At 39.7% G+C, this 22,716-nt stretch overlaps 2 protein-coding genes across 2 annotated transcripts; one reads left to right on the top strand and one right to left on the bottom strand.

Moving 5' to 3' along the window:
• The first annotated feature begins 955 nt into the window (after window positions 1-955).
• srpra (SRP receptor subunit alpha) lies at window positions 956-9,684 on the top strand. The gene is made up of 15 exons (XM_083886792.1): window positions 956-1,031; window positions 1,152-1,289; window positions 1,589-1,672; window positions 1,972-2,135; window positions 2,363-2,523; window positions 2,640-2,802; window positions 4,396-4,549; window positions 4,642-4,796; window positions 5,358-5,479; window positions 5,579-5,665; window positions 6,018-6,190; window positions 6,582-6,795; window positions 6,944-7,107; window positions 7,552-7,650; window positions 7,773-9,684. Exons 2-15 carry the CDS (start codon window positions 1,167-1,169, stop codon window positions 7,899-7,901), a joined length of 1,992 nt encoding a protein of 663 aa, XP_083742918.1. The 5' UTR covers window positions 956-1,031; window positions 1,152-1,166; the 3' UTR covers window positions 7,902-9,684.
• Window positions 9,685-10,154: 470 nt separating this feature from the next.
• On the bottom strand, window positions 10,155-21,018 carry fam118b (family with sequence similarity 118 member B). Its single transcript, XM_083886560.1, has 7 exons — window positions 20,943-21,018; window positions 19,768-19,857; window positions 18,821-19,073; window positions 12,171-12,398; window positions 11,329-11,457; window positions 10,616-10,913; window positions 10,155-10,261 (listed from the first exon to the last, which is right to left on the bottom strand). Exons 2-7 carry the CDS (start codon window positions 19,848-19,850, stop codon window positions 10,191-10,193), a joined length of 1,062 nt encoding a protein of 353 aa, XP_083742686.1. The 5' UTR covers window positions 19,851-19,857; window positions 20,943-21,018; the 3' UTR covers window positions 10,155-10,190.
• Window positions 21,019-22,716: the final 1,698 nt, after the last annotated feature.

Genomic DNA, 22,716 nt, shown 5'->3' with positions numbered 1-22,716 from the left:
AATCATCTTTTCTTTTCTTTTTCTTTTTTCCCAATTGAATAATAAAACAGGTATGGTAATAACAGCATATGGACAAAGAGGAACGGATACAAAATTACAGCTACTAAAAAAAACAATAAAAACCGAACAGGGAATTAAAAGGAAAAACAGAAAACAGTTTAATTAGAGTAAACATGACTTGAAGCTGCATTATTATGATTGTTTATATTCACCCCACTCATGTATACTTATATACAAAATAATAGGAAATAATCAATATCTGAAATATATGTTGATAATGATCTGAGGTCAGATCATTATGATGATGTGAATATTGCTAATTATCAGATTGTTCTCTTGTAGTACAAACATATTACAAAGGTCCATGCAGCCTGGATTTTAATGAGCGCTCTGAGACTCTATTTCTTGAGCAATAATTTTGAGACATTCAGAAATATTCCTCTCTGGGATGCATCACGTTTTCTTAAAAAATAAAAAATAAAAATGCTCTGGGGGTTTTGGCCCCTGTTGGGAACCTCTGGAAAAGGTGCATAAACAGTGATATGGACATATTGTACATTAATTAACAGCTTTCCTTTAAAAAAAAGATAAAAATGAAAAAATAATAATAATGTAGTTCTATGTAATAGCTGGTCAGATTTGTTTCTGTGATGTGCAGGTATTGTATCTGAGTAAAGTTAATGTCCACATGGAAAAGGGGCTTTTGTATATTATGCACATGACACATTAAATGAGGACTTTGGTCCAGTGAATTAATAGATGCTTTTAAACTGTATTCTGTCACTGTTTTTAGATTAGCCAAATATAGAATTTATATGTTTTTCATGATGCCGGGGAACTTAGCTCTGAATCTCAGTGACACATATTCCACGTCAAATAGGTCAAAAAACAAAAACAGTCATTCTGCGCAAGCGCAAAATTCAGAGCGAAAAGTCACCGGAAGTAAATGTCACTTCCGGGCTGAGCATCTGACGTGTCTAAAACAGTTTCACGCTGGTGGTGGATTTTAACATCGTTTTAAGTGTTACAAGGTAAGACGTGTACTTATCAGTATCACCGTCGCCATAGATTTGCTCAGGACACGTATTTAATTTGACTTTTCAATCTACCTTCACGCTCCAACTCTTTCTGTGTGTGTGTTTTTAATCCAGATACGTGGTGGCAAGATGCTAGATTTCTTCACCATCTTCAGCAAAGGGGGGATAGTGTTATGGTGTTTTCAGGGAGCCGGGGTCACTGAATCCTTCACGGGTCCCGTCAACGCTTTGATCCGCTCAGTAATCCTTCAGGTGAGGTTTTTTCTGAAACCCTGACACTTCAGTACTGCCCTTTATACTCTCGATTAGCTTGAAAGCTCACGCTAATAAGTCGTAGCGTATGTTAGCTTATAGCGCAGTATTTGTTTCCCTAACAAGCAACTTTCCAATAAACGAATGAGGTGGAAGTCACGCTGTTATTATTGTCATTTTTAAATTGATCTTTGTGATGGTTGTACGTATTAACATTGCTGGGAATACACCGAAATCCTGTCGCATGTGCGTTAAGCTGTGTGTGTGTGTGTGTGTGTGTTTGTGTGTTTGTGACACAGGAGCGAAGTGGAAACAATTCTTACACTCATGAGGCCCTGAGTCTTAAATACAAGCTGGACAATGAATTCGAGCTGATTTTTGTGGTAAGTTTGTACATCAAAACAATAAACAAAGTGCTAAACATTGCAAAAACGAACTACAATACATTCAGTATTCAGTTAAAACAGAAATAGGGAAAGCATTTAGAGAGGCCCAAAGCATTATTCTTATCAACATGGCAAAAGCAATGATTTTGGAAAGAAATCTCACATTTAAATGTTCAAGCAACATTACACAGGGTTAGGGTTGTATCCGCCTCCTTAAAATTAAAAGGATCGGTTGCAAACATGTGACCCATGTTCATGTTGTTGTTGTTACTTTTTTTAATACTCCTCCTCTCCAGGTTGGTTTTCAAAAGATCCTGACGCTGACTTATGTGGACAAGTTCATAGACGATATTCAGCTTCATTTTAGGGATCGTTATAAAAATGAGCTGGAGCAGAAGGGAGCTCTGAAGCTGCTTAACAACAACTTTGAATTTGAGGATGAATTCAAGGTGCTTCTCAGGTAAATACCGTTTCAACTACGACCATAATGCTGTCTGCCATTTGTATACTTTACATTTGATTGAACTAGACATTAACTTGTTATATAATTAACTTTACCAGACTTTAAAGTGGTGTGTCTTACCTTGTGGTATAATCATTTATAGGCCATATTAGGGAAAAAAAGCAGTCAAATCTGAAGCGTTATCATCTTGTCCATGCTGATCTATACTCATTGTTTACCTATAGAGAGGCGGAGGAGAGCAGCAAAGCTCGGAGCCATGTCACCATGCGACCCTTTAAGGAGTCTGAGAAATCCCAAAAAACTGTGAAGTCCATGATTGAGACGAAGGGTGGGGACAAAGGCAAGGAACAGGGTGGCAAGAAGAATAAAAATACCAAAAAGGAGGGTAAGTGTGTTTAGAGGTAGTTGTTCATTATGTGCCCCTTTTTAAAAAAATATGGGCTGGTATAACATCATTTCAGTCTCAATACTTAAATGACTTGATATTGTAATCCTCTCCAGCTCCTGCAGTTGAGCCTACCAAAGGTGATCAAAACAAGGTCACAACCTCTGGGCAGAAGATGGTTGAGAATGGTAACCAGGGCTTGACTCATGATGAGATCATGCAGAAGAAAAGAGAGGATTTCTTTCGCAAACGCATGGTGGGGACGACTGAAAAACCCAGGTAAGAGAATATATATATATAATAATAATAATAATGCATTATATTTAAGGCGCCTTTCAAGACACTCAAGGTCGCCGTACAAAAACAAAACAAAACAAAAAAAACAAAACAAAACAAAACAAAAAAAAAAGGTAAGAGCAACGGGTAGAGGGTTAAAGAGTCAGACGGAGTAGGCCTGTTTAAAAAGGTGGGTTTTCAGATGGGATTTGAAGATGGCAAATGAAACAATGTTCCTGATGCCGGGGGGGAGGGAGTTCCAGAGGCGGGGGGCAGATCGGCTGAACGCTCTGGCCCCCATGGTGGTCAGACGGGCAGGAGGCACAATGAGGCTGATAGATGAGCCAGATCTTAGTGTCCGAGAAGGGGTGTTGGTCTGAAGGAGGTCAGAGAGGTATGGGGGAGAGAGGTTGTGCATGGCCTTGAAGGTGAGAAGCAGAATTTTGAAATCGATGCGGAATTTAACTGGAAGCCAGTGAAGCTGTTGCAGAACAGGAGTGATGTGATTGATAGAAGGGATCCTGGTGATGATCCGGGCAGCAGAGTTCTGAGCCAATTGGAGTTTATAAATGGACTTGTGGGGAAGACCAATAAGAAGGGAGTTACAATAGTCCAGGCGGGATGTTACCAGGGAGTGGACCAGGATAGCAGTAGAGTTGGGAGTAAGGGATGGGCGGAGACGGTTGATGCTGCGTAGGTGGTAATAGGCAGACCGAGTGGTGTTATTGATGTGGGTCTGGAATGAGAGAGTGCCGTCAAGGACGACACCCAGACTCTTAACCTGTAGGGAGGGGGAAACAAAGGAGTTATCGATGGGGATTGTGAAACTTTGAGTGTTGGCGAGAGTGGATTTGGAACCTATGAGGAGAACCTCGGTTTTATCACTGTTGAGTTTCAGGAAATTGGAAGAGAACCAGGTTTTGATTTCTTGTAGACGGCTACATAGGGAGGAGGGCGGGAAGGTGGAGGTGGGTTTGGAAGAAAGGTAAAGCTGGGTGTCGTCAGCATAACAGTGGAAGTGGATATTGAATTTCCGGAAGATCTGACCAAGGGGGAGGAGATAGATAGTGAACAGGATGGGGCCAAGTACAGAGCCTTGGGGAACACCAGAGGAGAGGGGAGACGGTTGGGATGTGAAGGTTTTCAACTGGGTAAACTGGGTGCGGCCAGAGAGATAAGATTTAAACCACTCCAAGGGCGTGTCGGAGATGCCAATAGATTGTAGTCTGTCGAGGAGGGTGGTATGAGAGATTGTGTCGAAGGCCGCACTCAGATCAAGGAGGATAAGGATAGATAATAGGCCGGAGTCAGCTGCCAACAGTAGGTCATTAGTAATTTTAAGGAGGGCTGTTTCTGTGCTGTGACGTGGGCGGAATCCAGACTGAAACTGTTCGTAAAGGTTATTGCTATGGAGATAAGCATGTATCTGTGAAGCCACTGCTTTATGTATATATATATTTTTTTTTAATACTCACCAGAAATATTAGAAATAACCTTTTAGGTGATCAAATGTTTTTTTTCTTATTGCGTTTTTTTTATTGCGTGTTTGAGTGTATACTTCTAATTTCTTTACTGTAATATTTTCTCCTCTTGTAGCAAGTCTCCAAAGCCTGCACAAAAACCAAGGGAGAAACAAAGGCGTGTTTGGGATATGGGTGGTAGCAGCACCAAGGACCTTGACTACAGCTACAAGAATGAAAACGATTCCCTGAACAACGGGGAACAAACACAGGAGGCCAATGCTGACCTAGTATGTACCCACTGCACCCCACATCAAGAGTTCAGGCAATGTCTGTCTCTGGTGAAGGTTTGAAATAAATTCTCAATGTACATGTTTTTCAGGGCATAAAGGTGAACTCAATGGAGGGAGACCTGCTGCCTGTGGATTATGAGTCCAGTGAGGAGGGGGAGGTGGAGATGGAGATGGAGATGGAGATGGAGATGGAGATGGAAGAGGAAGAGGAGAGAGTAGTTGTCAATGAAAAAAGCAAGATAAGGTAAGACGTTATACCTATTATAGATAGCTTTTGAACGTGCTAGTCCTAATTCTGGCAGTTTAGTCAGACACTCTCATTAAGTTCTTACGTATACCTGTTTTCCTCCAAAGTCAACCTGAAGCCACTGGGTGGTTACACTGTGTTAAAATGTTATGGATAATTTGAACCAGACAACGGCGCAAAGATGCTGCACCCTGAACCAACTGCACAAATCATGTTATGCAAGTTAGAGGTTGGTTTTGTAACAAATGCCAGTGGTGCTATAACATTATACTAGTGGTGGGGAAAAAATATCTCCATATTTTTGGGGATCTTGATGATAGTTGTAGCTTAGGTATTATTTATCCTGGTAGAATGTTTTCTCCCTGTCAGGTTAACCGTGTGTGGTTATGCTATTTGGCAAGGAGGAGGATGATAGCGACAGTGTCCTACTACTGGCCAAGAGGAAATGTGTGGAGTTTCAGTGGTTTTTGCAAAATAATTTAACTATTACATATAAACTTGTCCATCTCTACATTGTATGTTAAATGTGTCTGAAGTACCAAACTTTGTTCTTCTCAGCACCAAAAAGGGTGGCAGTTTTGGAGGCATGTTTGGGATGCTGAAGGGCCTGGTAGGCTCCAAGAGCCTGAGCCGTGAGGACATGGAGCCAGTGCTGGAAAAGATGAAGGACCATCTCATTGGTATGAATTTTTTATCGCCGTCTCTCTGACTCAAAGCCTGTATGTAGGGAGATTTGAGAGTGAATTACATGCTATTCTCATTTCTTTCTTGTCCTGTAGCAAAGAATGTAGCAGCTGAGATTGCTTCCCAGCTCTGTGACTCTGTAGCCAAAAAACTGGAGGGCAAAGTCATGGGCACTTTCACCAGTAAGTAGTAATGTACATTGAGTAAAATAGAGACTCAACCTCTTTCTTGCAACAAACAATAATTATTTGGTATCAATTAATGTCTTTGATCATTTATTTTTCTACTCTTCATTAAATGTCAGAAAATTGAGAAAAATATTGATGGGGGGTTCCCAAAATAATAATAAAATAAAAAGTTAATTCTATTGCTCAAATGCTTTTTGCATGCACCCACCCCTACATGCCACTGCATACATAGAAATGCTCCCTCTCTAAAAAATCTCTAAAAGTAGTGCACTGCTTTCAGTTCACCCAACTCATTACATTATGGTTTTCATAAACATCTTCATGAAACCTGTGTGTGTGTTTGTAGCTGTGGCCTCAACAGTGAAGCAGGCCCTGCAGGACTCTTTGGTGCAGATCCTGCAGCCCAAGCGAAGGGTGGATATTCTGCGAGATGTCATGGAGGCGCAGCGCCAACGAAGACCCTTTGTAATCACATTTTGTGGTGTCAATGGAGTTGGAAAGTCCACCAACTTGGCCAAGGTGAGGTCTTTGCTAAAAAAAAGTTAGTGATTAGAGGAGGGATACCTGACCAAAGCTCATCTGGCCAGATTCAAGGAAGGGTGGAAAAAAACAATGCCTGATGGGTTTTGGACTGTGTTTAAATGTATACACTGCTGTGATGCTCTAATTTCTCCATGCTTTTTAAAAATACTGAAGTATGAGCAATCATGTGTCATGTGCTGGTTAATACCAGTACAAACCCTACAAATAACACTTAGTATAATATTTATTTTCACTGGAGGTACTGTGACATGTAGGTGAAGATTTTATTTGAAATTCAGTTGAATTTTGTTATTTGAAAAGTGTAAATGATCTGACAAGAAACTGAATTTTAGATTTAAATGAAAACCTTCTCTCTGTCTTGGTCCAGATTTCCTTCTGGCTGATAGAGAACGGTTTCAAAGTGCTGATCGCTGCCTGTGACACATTTCGTGCTGGAGCAGTGGAGCAGCTCCGCACTCATCAGCGCCGCCTGAACTCGCTGCATCCTCCAGAGCAGCATGGAGGACAACCTGTAGTCCAGCTCTATGAGAAGGGCTATGGGAAGGATGCGGCTGGAATAGCCATGGAGGCCATCAACTATGGTAAACTACTTTTCTCTCTTAACTGTTAGATATGAGGCAGATTCCCTGGCTGAATGAGTTTTTCATGAATGGTTAATATCACCCATTGGGCTGGGCCTAGCTCAATCACACAAGTGACATCTAAACCCACTGTACCTTACTCCTCCAGCCCGAAACCAGGCCTTTGATGTGGTGCTCGTGGACACCGCTGGGCGTATGCAGGACAATGCCCCCTTAATGACGGCCCTGGCCAAACTCATTGCCGTCAACATGCCCGACCTTGTGCTGTTTGTTGGGGAGGCTCTGGTGGGAAATGAAGCAGTTGACCAGCTGGTAAGTCCACTGAAAACCTCAGGCACATATGACACTAACAGACAGTGCAAGGGATAGTGACACTGAGGAGTGAGTCAGTTTCACTGGAAAGTTGATTCAAACTGGAAGTAACAAACCGAATACTGTCAAAGAAAATTGTGCCCTAAAATTGTGAACATCGAAAGTGACTGCAGCAGGGATTTGTGGGTTTCAGCTTCAGTTTAAGCTTCAGGAGTCCATAGCAGAGGCTGTGGTGAGAGCGATGGATCTGAAAATGCTGTAGGATGAAATGGGTTCATGTAGATTGAACTGTCCAGCAGGGTTCAGTGTTGCTTCTTAGCTTTGCTAATGATTAACCCTGTTTATAGAGATTTGGTTTCTCCTCCTCCACACGTTGTAAATTGAGGGATGGAAAGGTAACTACATATTAATTCTGTCTGATTCAACTACTCCTTGTGTTCACAGGTGAAGTTTAATCGGGCTCTGGCAGATCACTCGATGTCTGACAAGCCTCGGCTCATTGATGGAATTGTTCTCACTAAGTTTGACACCATTGACGACAAGGTATTAAATAATGTTGTTATTGTCTGGTTTTATCCATCAGAAATGGGTTCAGTGTGAACTGATGCTGCATTAGTGTCACAATTTATGAATAAGTCAGAACTGATGGCACTCTTCCTCCACAGGTGGGTGCTGCCATCTCCATGACGTACACCACAGGTCAGCCCATCGTGTTTGTGGGAACAGGGCAGACTTACAACGACCTGCGCAGCCTCAATGCCCGAGCTGTGGTCGGCGCCCTCATGAAGGCTTAAGTGGCCGCATGTTCTGCTATTCATTTACTGTCGCAAACAAAGCCAACACCTTTTGCCACACTGCTGTGAGATGTTCCAGCCCTGCTCGCCTGTGTTTCTCATCCTGATATCCTGCCTGTCCTATTTCGCAAATGAAGAATTTGTGTCATGCAAAGACAGGACTTTATTCTCCCATTTAAGGATGTGTGCACTTTTGGAAAAACAGATAATTTTTCAACAAAACAAGAGGGGCCTCCTCCTCCCTTTGCATCATTTCTTAACTTTTCCCAAACTGAAAAGTACATCAGCTAAGCCTGTGAAGTCACATCCAAATGACATTTTAGCTGACTAAATGGAGCTAGGCTGTAAATGTCATCAGTTTACTGGTTTACACAGTAAAGACTTGCAATACAAGTCCCCACCTGGCATTTTGTCAGTCAGTTTTCCCCCTCTTTATGTAAATGAGGTCGGGTTGTGAAGGCTTGCTGGACGTGACATTTCAGCAGCTGCCGGTGCCTGAGGAAAGCTAAGTGACCATAGTGCCTAACTGTCTCCTGTGTTGTTAGTTGACACTTTCACTACATTGGTGTTTATCCAGAGAGCATCATGATTGTTCACATCTGAAACCAAACCGCCCCTTCTAGGCTAGATGAGGGGTCTCAGTCCATTGGTAAATGCTATACTTATACCATTTTAATAAACTGGGGAAAAAAGAAGTCGGTCAAGGCTGATCCTTTTGTGAGGAATTTCATTATCTTAATGCATCATTAGTTGGGCTATTTTAGATGGACTGTTCTATGAACGTCATCTTCCAGAGCTCCTCACCTACCAAAAACACTTCAGCTTTTCATTACAGAATGGAGACTACCCCTTAGTTTAAGTTCAAGTGTGAAGATATTTTGTAATTTTTTTTTTAGTTCTTACAGCTTATTTGCAGATCATGCGCCAGAAGTTCTTTGGGCCTTTTATCTATGTATTCCCCAGTGATTTGTTCTTTAATAATTAAGAAGAAATTGTCATTTTTAAATATGTCTATCCCCATTTAAGTTATAGTAGTGCAATATGAGAGAACCTAGAATTATACAGAATATGTGAGCTAATTTATGAGGATGTAAAAAATTTCTAAATAAAGCTGCTATGTGCTGTGATGGCCTGTAAGGTGGAACTTGTTCTGTCGTATGTTGCAGAGGCACATGGTCTGTAGCCCATTAGAGTCTGCACCAGAACAGTCATCATAAACCTACAAACACGACAGGACAAACCGGATACCAAAAGGTTTATTTTGAAAATAGTACTAATAAATACAGTCAGAAAACACATGCAAGTATTAAAAATACAAAAAAGGCATATAAAGAACTTTTAATTTTTAGCACAGGAGTGGCAAAGTGATTGCTACAGGCAGAGCCGCTCTGCTACGCAAATGTATTTCATTTACATTTCAAGAAAGAGTCATAACATTGATGTAAGTAGTGTTTATGACACTGGTTTCTTTCCACCATTTTCATTCCTCATCCAGTAATGTGCAAATTAAGTTTTCCTGGTTTCAGAGTTGAGCATGACCGATACGATCCGAACATATCAACGTTTCTTTTCTTTTTTTTTCAGTGAAGAGCATAACATGCTTACATTATAGTTAGCACTTAGAGCTTGTCATCACCGAGCTGTGGTGTCTACTCTGCTTTCTTCTATTCATGTCCACATTCACATGCAACCTGAAACTGGATTTCAGCAACCCAGATGTTGAGGTTTGAACAATATTTGAATACAGTACAGCTGTGTCTGTAAGGCTGGGCATTTGTGTTGATGGTCACCTCTTCTTTTCCTTTTAAATGAAAACTAATAAAAGGAAAATAAATGTAAAACAATGACAACAGCTTGTAGGTCTCTTATGGCCCATAGTGTTCTGAGATTCCTATGTGTCAGAATCGGAATCAGAATGCTACTCGAAAAATACTGATCTCTCGACGGAGCTGTGGAGGAAAATGACTTATATGGATCCCAAGTGTGTGCCTGTCAGGAATCATAGTCTGGGGTGAAAAGAGAGGGAATGGACTTGAGTGAGCAATTGGAAAAGAAAAAAAAAAGCATCAAATTAAACATCGTTACTGACTGCCATACATGTGATGCTGCAAAGGCAGTTGTGACTTTATACAAAGTAATACCAGTGGGACTTTGATGCTGAAAATCAAGAGCAGTCCTTGATTTTCTGTCTATCAGCATGCAGTAAGAAAACAAGTCATGAACAGGGTTTTTCTGAAAATGTCTTTTTGCAAGTGGCCGCTGTCTGAAGTCAAAGAGAAACATTCAGTCCTAACCTTGAAGGAGGCTTTTCTGTGTGTTTAAGCCATTCTGCTGCTCTTCCCCATTTTGTGAAGGAGAACCTGTAGATAAAGATTAAAAAGGACAGTTTAAAAATACAGACAGCTTACATTCTGAGCCCCTATGTAAAGGGTTGTAAGCTATGTAGATGTGTGAAAATGAAAAGAATGAAAAACCCACATTCTTGTCTCCAAGAAACACTTTGTAGAACCTTCAAATTAATTTAACAGTATCTGATGAACAAAATAAATCAAGTAATATTAAGACTGCAACATATTAAAAATATTAAGAAGACAACAGGTGTATAGAGAAAACAACTGTGCTGTCTGTGCTTTAAAATTACTGAAAGATCAGCTTTTGCTTGAATGTGGATAAATGCAATGCACTGAACTATGTTCAGCTTTCATCCTCCTTACCCCAGCCATTAGTCAACGCATCACGGTTGCAGATCTCGTTGGCCAGCCTCTCAAAGTACTCTGGCAGATCGGCATACTCGTCTCCATAGGATATGACTTTGATGCCTTTGTCCAGCATGTTGTCACGCAGCTTCTTGAACTCACCCACGTCCTCACGCCGCACAAGCATGAAGTGCTCCAGGTCCGACTTGTGTTTGACTGCCTCCAAGAACAGAGCTTGGAAGGTTGTGTCGTCAACTGTTCGCCCACAGCCAAGGAACACGAATGATTTGGTCTCGTACAGCTTCTGGATCTCACACTGTAGAAACCAGTGATGATAAGATTAAGATTCTTAATCTTAATCTTAATATAGTCCGTGTTATTTCTCTTTACAATAGCTACTCAGACAGAGGCAATTTAGTACACACACAGCCTTTTCTCATCTCAGGGAGCCGTATTGTTGGTGTTACGCGTTCCTTTAAGATGTAACGGAAATGAATACTTTGTCTTGTTTCTCTGAACAACCAAACATTCTTTCTACTAAAATTGCTTCTGGTTTCATTTTAAAATTAAGTTTTCCAATTCCAATCACATTTATTATATGTGCAAATAAATCATTTGTGGTCTCGAGCCATCTCAATTGAAAGTCCAAAAAATGGTCTCCACTCCATTTTGAGACATCTTGAGGACTTAAGGACTTCTAAACTACGATCAATATTGACCTCAGCACTCACCATGACCTCAGTGTTCCTCAGTACATTCTGGTAGCCAGCAGGGTGCAGTACGATGCCACTGGGGTTGGTGTAAACACCGTGGATATGCAGAACACTTAACCTCCGTTTCTCCTGAGCCCACTCCAACACCTAGAAATGCACACACTCTTAACAGTCTACTGCACTCAATCCTGTTCTGACTGGGCAGAGAGTAAAACCAGTAAACAGCAGTGAGAGGATATTAGCCCTGATGGAAATGAGGCATAAATACCTGAACTGAGAGGCACAGTGATGGGTCTCTCAGAAAACTCAGTTTGCAAATTTGTGTTCTATTTAGCAAATTATTAAAGTAACTTTGTAACAACTGGGACATAAATGACATGATTGTCAGACTACATTTTCATGAAGATGGTCAGAATGAACAAACCTATGCTTATTTAAACATATGCTTAATCCTCACCCCAGTCTTAAACCAAAAGTAAATATTGTACAATCTATAAAATTTGACAGCTGATGAGTAATGGTTAGAACTTTAACCTTCCTCCACCTGTCAGAGATCCATTTTATTTTACAAAACCAGTCAATGGGGAACTTAAAGAGAATGTCATGAGTATCAATCTGACTGACAGAATAGGAAGTCAGTTATACCACAAAGCCAGGCTATTCAGGTGAATCTATCTGTGATTTCCCTCACTCAAAGTATTGAGGACTATGTTGAATGTGTTACAGTGCATTTGTTGATCCTCGTCTAATGCTTATTTAGGTGCATTCTATACAGACCTTTGCCCCATTTATAAAAAGCTGACACTGAAGCTCAGGACAAAATCAATCAGTAATAATGACAGAAACGAAGTGCTGTTTACCTTCTTCTCATCTGTCAGGTCCAAAGACTCCAGCTTGGTGCCCTGGTGAGCTGCATAAATCTCCAACAGGTTGTCAAAGTTAGTGGTGAGGACCAGAGCACCGCTCTCCATTAACTGCAACACTGAGCGCAGTAGATGTTTCCCCGCATGCTCCATCTTGCACTCCAAATCATCAAACACCTCGTATAGACAGTCCTTGAAGAATGTGGAGCGAACATTGCCTGTTCTCTGCAGTAAAACAAAAAATAATCCTTAGGATTATGCTTTGGAATTGTGCTTTTTTTTTCTGTTATTCTGTTCAGTGCACATGTTTCTACCTCAGGTCTTCAAATTCAAATCATATAACAAAAGTAACTTAAAATGCATGATACATTCAAGATTGTATTTTATCGATTTAATTAACATCAGCTAGATGAGAAAACACTGAACAACCAGCAGCACTCACAAAAAGTGAAACCGTAAAAATACACACATGAATAATAATCATCAGTACAGTGCTTGTGAAACTAAATGTCATATTAACAGGGAAGAGGAAACTTCGGCTGACACTGCAATTACGACCTCAAACCCTGAGATTTCAGAGTAGAAGGCAAGGCATTTCCAGCTGGCATTGGATAACACGCAGTGTACATATTGGACAGGTCAGGGCTGACACATAGACACAACCGACCATTCATGGTCACATTCACACTTAAAATCTAACCTGCTTGTCTTGAGACTGTGGAATGAAGCCAGGTTTCAGACTGTGGAATGAAGCCAGGGAAAACCAGAGGAGAACATGCAAATAGCACACAAAAGGGCTCTGGATGACTAGCAACTTGGAGTGCAGCACCTTCTGGTTAAGATGCAACAAAATGCTAAAAACTTGAAGTAACATTTCTGCTTAGTTTGAATAACTCTAAACATAGAATCACCCTTTTCTTGTGATCCAAAATCGACACTCTCTCAGTGTCATCCATCTGAAAATAGACTGTGAAGCCATACTATCAGACCTGACTGAGTGTATACTCAGTGTGTATACAGTAGCAGTGCCAGGGTGGGTGGGGGCAAAAAGCATATCCCATCAGATCTCTGAAGAACCAGGTTTTCATCAAAACTCAAAATATGTTTAGTTTGTCCTTTGCTGCTATTGTAAATAAAACAAGTTGGTCCAAAATGGCAACTTCTATAGCATAAAACAATTCCTGAATCACTACAGCTCATTTTCATTTCAGTTTCACTATAATAAAAACATCAAAATCCAATTTCTTTGGTCGATTACAACTTCATGTTCTAATGCAGTGTTATAGAGATGACAATTCTTTCTGTGCAGTAAGTAAACAGAGAGTCAGTAAATCTTAACCCCCTCTCCATAGTCTCACAGGAATTCAACTTTATTTTTAATATCTGGCTTGTCTTTTCTGAATCTCTCAGGTGAATGGTTCTTTATGAAGTATCCTGGGTATGTCAGTGAATGAAGCCAGCCTGGACTGCCAACTGTTCATCAGTGGTATGCAGAAATCTACAGTTTTGCTGATCTACCTTATTCTGGGGTGGGAATGCAAGTATTTTCGTGTTTTAGTGTAACTTACTGTTATTTCTGTATAATGTGTCCCCATGTAATCTACAGGTCCATCTTTGCTGGCATTGCTTTGGAATAAATAATACAAAAACACACTAAAATAATACTTTGTTTGCTACTAGAACAGATTACAAGCTGAAACTACACAGTCGAACCTAGTAGAGCATAATAGTATAAAAGAAAAAAAAGAAGGCAAGGCTTCAGATAGAATCTGGCTGCTAAGAATAGCAAAGAGTATGGCAGTAGATGCAGTGACCAAGGTGATCCTTGCACAGGGAAATGCTCCACTGGCTTCACGAGATTATGGCTCTAATGGGCTAAACAGCAAGAGTGCTTTCCACAGGAAAGAAGCTCACCTGGCTGCTGTGTCCTTACTTGGACTGTTTGAGGACTTCAATAACCAACTCTAGTCTCATTCAACAAGTGTCCTTAAAATGTCCATCTATAATGAAATATTTTATATATATATATATATATATATATATATATATACATATATAAATATACATATATATATATATATACATATGTATATATACATGAATGAAGATTCTCAACCATCGAGGTCATGGATTTAACAAATATTTGAAGAATTTGTGTCCTGGGTTTATGCTATCACTGGATTTCCCCCACTCTGACCATGTGCACAGTCAGGAGAATATAAATATATAGTGCAGATTTGTCAACACCCGCAAGGCCCTAATGCAAAGAGCAGAATACTTGACCTATATACACAGACAATTGTGGTTCATTTCACATTAACTTCAGTAACCCTGTTTTCAATTCTCACTTAGAGGTAGTCAGCAAACTGAAACTAATGCACCTGCTTCATTTCCAGGGTCAACACTGGAAGAGGAGTTAGTTAAAAATCTTAACTTTACAGATTTTAGAGATGACATACCTGACACATAATCAAATGCACAGTGCGTAACATTTAGGAGGGTTTATTGGAAAAATGTGTATAGGTTGTTTGTACAGGTGCATAATAGCATTACAATTAAAATAGTTTAGTTTCTGTATCTTAAGACTTTTAGATGTACTTCAGGCAAGGGCCTTGCTTTACTGAGACTGCTATTTTGAACCGCCATGTTTCTACAGCAGCAGCCTGAACAGACAAGTCAGAGCATGCGTTTTGTGTTTTGAGACAGCGTAATACTCAAATGAAGAAGATCGACATCCTGAGTCCAGGTTTGCATCTTAGCATTAAATGTTACTTATTTTTACCCACTGGACCTTTAAACTCTCAAACCCCCAGTGAATCTCTGTGTAAGTTCATGCAGGTCACGAGAATCAGCTGATAGCCAGCCGACTGCAATCTATCGGTCATGCTCCAATCACTGCTTCCCCCCAATCAATCTCCTACCTTATTTCTTATTATTTATAATAATTACTTATTTCTTACTACACTGATGCTGTCTCACACTGCTGATGCTAGTAAAGCCTTACCGCATCCACACTTTCCAGGTCAGAGTCTAATGGTCTCAAAAGTTTAAAATGTTATTTAATGCCTTGCTTAGGTTTTTCATTTGTTGCAACAAATGGTTAAATTATAATGAGAATATTCCTGACAGAAGTGGAACTGAGAGCAGGTTGCTCACACTCTCCTGAGGACATTTTGATAGTGGAACGAACAGTGAACATTTTCAAATAAAGTGATATCAATAATAATGGTGATAAATATCAGATTAAAAACATATTTTTGCTCCTGAGGATGAGTTATAAAGACATTTAAAAATATTACCAGCAATCATATTTATTATATCTCAGTATTTGGATGATGCATGAATAATATTGTCTTGTAAATATATATTGTATTGTAATATATATTATTAAACATTTAACTCATTATATTGCAATGATTATGCTATTGTTTTATTGTCAAGCCATACGCGCTACACTAACCTAAAATCAAACAAACACATGAAGAAATTCCTTCAGCTCAGTTCGAGTGCTAACACGTGTAACAAGAGAAATCTTTTTGCAGATGCATGGTGTGAATGTAGTTGCTACATGCTCATGTCCTCTTATGTAACTTACAGCATGCTTGCTGTTGGGGTGGTGTTTGGACTCTGACTGAACGGAAAATTTGGGGTTGGGAAGTTGGAGGCAGGGACGTGCTTTCAGGTTCACATTATTCTTTGCTTGTTTTTTTCCTCAGCATGCTCAATCCTGCTGTGTCTATAGCCAACAGCAATGGATGAAGCCATAAAAGTGCTGTTTGTTCCCTTTGTGACAACAGGCTGAGGGCTGAAACAAAGCATGTTTTATCAATGTCAAAGGTGCGATGAGACATAACTAACACAGGAGGCAAACGGTGTTAAGACTCCCATCTGCCAGGCCTGTTCCAGAAAAGACCTGTCCAATAGGAAGAGACCTGGATTATCTGTGGGCCTCACACATCAATATCTTCTTTCAATAAGTTTCTTTGTCATACTTTGTCTTAAGATCAGAGGAATATAATTATCATAATGATAAATAAGTCCTCTATTTATCTTCCAAGCATGTCAGTAGTCAAATGTGTTTAAGAGTGCTATTGATATTTAAGACATTTAACTTATTTTCCTTAAAAATTAAAAAAAAATGTACATTTTAGTATTAATGCAGTGACAAAGTGTACACCAGACTGAATAATATAATAATTTAATATATCTGTGTACCACAGCCTTGCCAATTTTAAATTAAATATGTAACATAGTTACACAAAATCTTTTCATGCCTTGTCATTGAATGCGTTTAGATATGCACAAAAACGATTATTATCTGTTTTTTGTAGTTAGTTATCTGGTTATTCAAGCGCTCATGTAAACGGAATAAACCGATATTCATTATCGGTTTACTGCCGTTATCGATTTTTGAAAAACCTGTTTAACACACCTAGGTTTCTGTCAATAATCTGATTTCTTAGACATATACACCTTAAACGGTTTATTCCAGTAATAATTTTTCCGATTGCCAGTAATCAATTGTTTTTAGTGTGCATGTAAACGCACTCACTAATTCTCCTGTCATTTCAGATCCCACCTTTCCTCCTTGCCATGCAATCATCTCATTTCTCTCACCTAGTTTTCCCCACCCACCTCCTCACCTGCAATCCATTTGCTCATTAGTCCCTCAGTGTATATATACCAGACGATTTTCATTCAACCCCTGCCAGATTGTCTTGTGTTAGTTTTGCAAAGTGTTCCAGCATTTCTAGTTAGCCTTCTTGTTCAGACCCTGTTTTGCTTTTCTTGGATTTGTTTACCCGTTTGTGACTGGTCTCCTGGTTTTTGACTTTGCCTGTTGGATTTAGTAAACTGCCTTTTCTTCTAAAACTTGCCTGCCTCGTTGTATGCTTTTGGGTTCTCCCTTGTCAGTGCCAGCGAGCGTGACAAAATGAAAACATTGCTAAACTCAACCAAATACTTTACCCATCACACATAAACACACATTTTGATGTTGAACCCTTGTTGCTGCTGCTGCTGTTGAGTGGTGAAGTGGGAGTCAAGACCACACTAACCGAGACCAAGTCACAACCAACCAAGGCTATACTTTTAGGGACACCAGGCTAAATATTTGTTCTACAACTGTGTCATCAAATTAAAATGATCAATAATTAACTAATGACTTGTCTTCTCATACCCAGGCAAAGCAACCTGGATGATAAGCAAAACGTTTTTCATAGGATGGAGGGGCTTTAATCAATCATTCTTTTTTTTTCATCAGTCATTTCTTGCAATCCCTGCTCTTTGTAGCTCTCTCTCCCCAGTGAGGGAGTGGTACTAGGGCGTGTCATGTACACATTTTCCATGTGTTTTTCTCTAAATGTTATGTTGATCAATTATATGTGGTTCAGTAAAGGACACTTTACAACAGACAATTTGGTGACATCACTACTCCACACAAACACGCATCATTGTGTTGTTTCCATCGACCTAACTTTACTCTGAATCAGTGGGGGGTGGGGAGGGTTAGCAGCTCCCCACCCACAAACTGACATGTGTTATTAGTTGCATTTCCTTCCACTGAAAACAATGATTCATATAAATAAATCAGTTGTGGCCTTTAGCAGTCTTCATTTGAAATCCCCAGCCCTATATGACCATGACCATGTGATCTTGGTCTCAACTACAACACTTGTGTGGTTCATTAACACTATCATATCTTATTGTTGGTGCAGTTGGAGCTGATTTACATGTTATTTTGCACCAGTATTAATTTCCTTAACAGATTATTTGTTATTATTGATTTCCTGCCTGAGGATTAACACAATGTTACAGCTAATACAGCTGTTCACAGTGCCTCTTATAGTGCATAACTTATATTAATATATACACATGTCTGTAACATTATAATCTTTGTCAATTGAATTCACACAATGATGGTTAACCATATCAGCTACACACAATTTCTCAGTATAGCAATGTTTTGATCTCATGGCACCACCCAAGGACATTGCCACACTGCATACAGGAAGTGATTCGTTTTATGTTGAAACTGATGGAGGTGCAACAGTAACATTGCCCTCGTAAAGGAAGACAACAGTGAATAGGTTTAATACAAAAAGTGCCTGTGAAAAGTTTCACAACTGAATTCTACATCTTCTCAAAAATGATTCAGCAATTTTATGGGATAAATGCTGCTTGCCCTTGCCCACCCCTGATCTGCTGCTGTATACACAAAATGCTCCCTCAGTCAGGTCTGATAGTATTTCTTCACACAGCCTGTTTTCAGATGAAGGACAAAGCATGCAGATAATGGTACATTGCTTCCATTCATTAAGACCAAACAGAGGCAGAATCATTGCACTTAGCGTGTGTGTGTGTGTGTGTGTGTGTATGTATGTAAATATTGTGTTTTATAGACACTGATAAATGTGAAGGAGGCAACAGTCACTGCATGTGTTAATTAATTTTCTAAAACAATTCATATATGAGCCTGCGTTATTAGTTAAAGGCCTTTTAATGAGATAAGGCTAAGATGTCTTATCTCAATGCCATGAAAGCTAAAACAAAATGTCCCTTACTGAGGAAAGGACAGTGAGCTGGCAGTCTGTCAGCCATGTCTGTGCATGTGCACCAGGGTGAGAAATGGCAAGCAAAAGCCTTACCGGGGAAAGTTTCTGAATGAGGTCATGAGCCACATGCACCAAATTCTTATCTTCCTGCATATGCTTCTGGAAACGCCGACTCTCCTCCTCCTCTAGTAGGTCGAAGTCATTGGCTGCATCCAGCAAGGCTTGGATGAGGCCTTTCCAGGAGCGGAGTGCAGGGACCTGCGGGGCCACTGCAGAGCTCACTCCTGTACCAATCACCAGAACCAACTCGGGAGCTCGTTTATTCTTCAGGCTGGGCAGCAGTTTCCTTTAGGGCAGGCAGATATTGAGGAATGACAGTTTGAAAATTGTTTCCTTCATCCTGTCAGCAGGATTTGGGAAGTAGTTTCTTTAAACACACCAGTTTGTAGTGTGAAACTAAAATATATATAACAAGCAGTGGTGATTGCTCTAAGGCAGCAAGGGAAGCTCAACTTCCTCTAAAATGTTGTCAAATATGTACTTTTTATTTACATTTCGAGACCAAATGTACACTGGGCGGGCACAGATGCTGGGCTTCTGCATGATGATTGGAGGAACTGTCTGAAAGGCGGAACCAGTTTTTCATTGACAACTTTGCAGAAACATACACGACAGTGGAGGCTTTTCTGCCTCAGTCCTGTATGGATTTTCCAAGGGCGGTCTGTAGACAAAATAATAGCTGGTCGTTGTGTGCTATTTCCTCAGCAGTGTAGCCCATTTTGTTCGTACATATACACTGTAAATAAAAACACTATTATCATTCTATTTCCTTGTTCTAGTTGTTAATTTGTATACTTTATGTCAGAATTTTCATATAAATAACTGGGCTTGAAATTAGCTTCCCCTGTTTCAAAGACCAGCAAACACCACTGCTAACAAGAACTCAAGAAAGCAACGATTTCCATCAGCCCTTTTGACAAATTCTATGAATGAATAATCATATAGTGTGCGGTTGGCTCCAAAGCAGCACCTCAGCTTACCTGGGCTTTTTCGCATTTGAGTCTGCATCCTGAGAATCAGCTGCAGGTCGCTTCTCAGTTTTCACTGCTACAACAGAGGCCATTCAGCTCCTGAAACAGAGAGATGATCAACATGATCACATGCCACCTCTGAAAGGCTAGTGATGTAATGTAGCAAACAAGCAGCAACACATTACAATATTTGTAGATAACAATCTTGTCATAATTATGTGATGAATGACTAACATTGAAATCACTTCTCAAAATGTATTATTAGACTTGCATTTATGTAATGTCATCTTTATATCTTTGTTTTGCTTTTTTCCTTTGATCTGATGTCATCCTTTTAATACAGTACTGTCCCCTTCTTGCTTTTATTTCTTTGTTATACTGACATTTCATGTTCAGTACTTTGTAGATTTTGCCTTCCTGTTTCTCTTGTTTCTCTCCATGAGTAAGTGCTTTGGCTTCATTCTCAAAGGTGCTAATAATATAAATAAATCCATTAATATTAGTATTATTTGAAGGCTGAAATGTTCCTGTCCGGTCACTTGAAATGTTGCTGCAACTTACCTTGCTCAATTCAGTGCTCACCATTTTACAAACAGGAAGTCATTCACTATTTCCTTTCAGGTGACACACCTTGTTGAAGGATAACAAACACAGGTAGCCATTGTAAAGTAGCCATCCTTTATTCACTCTGAACTGACAGGATGACTTTTTCAATTTAAATCAGCGCTGAACCAAACATCATAAGTAGGATAACGGTAAGTGTCCGTCAAATTTTCTCCACAGTACTAGGTCAGATGTAGGTCCAACCACAAGTGAGTGACAGGCATCATCACCACATATTAACAGCCACCAGTTAGGATGTAAAGCACAACCAATATTTAAGGTGTCTTTATACTTAAATAATACTTTTTTACGTATAAAGGTTAATCAGTCGGTTTATTTTATAGATTACTCATTTACTTCCTTTTGTTATTAGTGCGATAACTGTTCTATTTACGTGGATCAAATTCATAAGTCTAATTGTCTGTCTGATTCAAGTATTATTTTAATAGCTAATAGCTAATTTAATTGTGCATTTAATTAGTGTGTACAACTCCTTTACAGACAACGACTCATATCTATCACAGATGTTAAAATTAGCATATTATGTTAACAAGTATTAACAATTATTACTGTTTTCTTACCTTGACGCAGGCAAGTTGGTGTCCAGGGTTTATTTCTATTCAAGTCCTTTTGGTTTGAAAGTACGCAAAAAATTAAGTTCTCCCTAACCTGAACCACGTTGACAAGCTTGGAAGACAACTTATATTGGGAAGTTGTAGGTTATTTGGCAGAGTTAACCAACGTTTTGCTATTAAATTAATTATGGTCAGCTCCACCACTTGATCACAAAGAGACAAACGGCAGCTGACATAAACACCTAGCTTAAGTTTGCTTGTTGATTTTAGCAACGTTAGCTTCACTGCGTGGTTGATAAAAGTCACAAACTCATCCGTTTACCGGGTCATTATGAGCGAGTAACGTTTTAGAGTAATTAAATCGTTATAAATGTCCGCTGCTGGCTGAAAACGCTGCTCTTGTCTCGACTCTCCTGGTTCCTCTCCTCCTGAGCATTGTCCGTGCCGTGGTTGAAGTCACCGCCTGCAGTGATGTGCTTGTGCTGCCGGTCTTGTGATGCCTTCAAGTACTCTACAAATAACTTGGTTTATTTTTTAGTTGTCGTTTTTAGAGCACAGCATGACATAAACAAGACGCAATGTAGTCGCCTTTCAGTAAAACTGAATACATATAAATACCAGCGAAGTATTATTCAGAATGAATGAAATACACCATGTCAATTAAAGTTTGAATACGTTTGCAAAACTTGCTCGACAGAGTTAAGAAACGTGTGTAGTACAACCTTAAATAGTTAAATGGACCATGTGGCATACAGTTACTGTAACCATTGCAGCACAAAGTCTATTGAGATAAACCGAGCAGTTTCCGTTCCATTTTAAGGGGGAAAGTAAGAAATTAACAAAGAGCACTTGAATGCAGCAAAACCCCAGATTCAGATAGTGTGATGTAGAACAAGGTCAGGAGGCTAGTCAACAATCTACAGTACTGGGTTTGTACTTGTATTTGTAACCTCTGCAGGACATTTACTGGCATAAATACTAACCTTGTCAGAACCACAGTCCTCATAGGACACCAAAAACTGGTCCAAATGAGGCAGAACCTAATTTTTAAAGGAACTGGTTAAGTCTAGGGATACGATTTGAATTATGTTAGGTTAAGTTTAAGGTTATCCAGATGAATGCAATTAAATGCAGTGTCCCAAGAACAATGGCTGCTCAAACATGTGTGTGAGAGTCTTTTCTGGTACGAAATAAATAATTACTTTTTCAGGATCAGCAGTCCTCATTGGGACCAAAGCTCAGTGTTAGTGAGGCACAACCTCGTTTCTGATTGCCTGGTTAAGGTTAGAGGTAAACTATGAATTGTTGTTGGGTTAAGGTTAGAAGGAAGTCAATGCAGTGTCCTAACGAGAACAGAGAAGTAACCCTTTTGCCTTTCAAATCAATTCAATTCAGTTTTATTTGTATAGCCTACATTTACCTGTCAGTTTGCCACAGTGAGCTCTACAATCTGTACCGAGAGCAATACCCTCCATCCTAAGACCTTTAATTAGAGTAAAGAACATCTCAACCTCAAAAAAACTGTAGAAAGGGTTGCAGTCCCTAACAATGTAGCATCACTAAATGTGTGGGCCACAGTTCACATAACTCAAACTAAACCGATAAACCTGCAAACATTTGAATTACAATCAACTCTGTTGTAGAAAATGTGCCATGGTACTGATCAAAACAACAGATGTCAATGACATCTATTGTCCCCCCCCCAAAAAAACACAACTTGTTAAAGAGGAACACGTCAGCATATTTAGACCTTCAGTTAACTACTTTTGACATAGCCTGC

The sequence above is a fragment of the Microchirus variegatus genome, assembly GCF_963457635.1.
Source record: "Microchirus variegatus genome assembly, chromosome: 3".
NCBI classification, from domain to species: domain Eukaryota; kingdom Metazoa; phylum Chordata; class Actinopteri; order Pleuronectiformes; family Soleidae; genus Microchirus; species Microchirus variegatus.
This window is presented reverse-complemented; position numbering and strand designations above follow the sequence as displayed.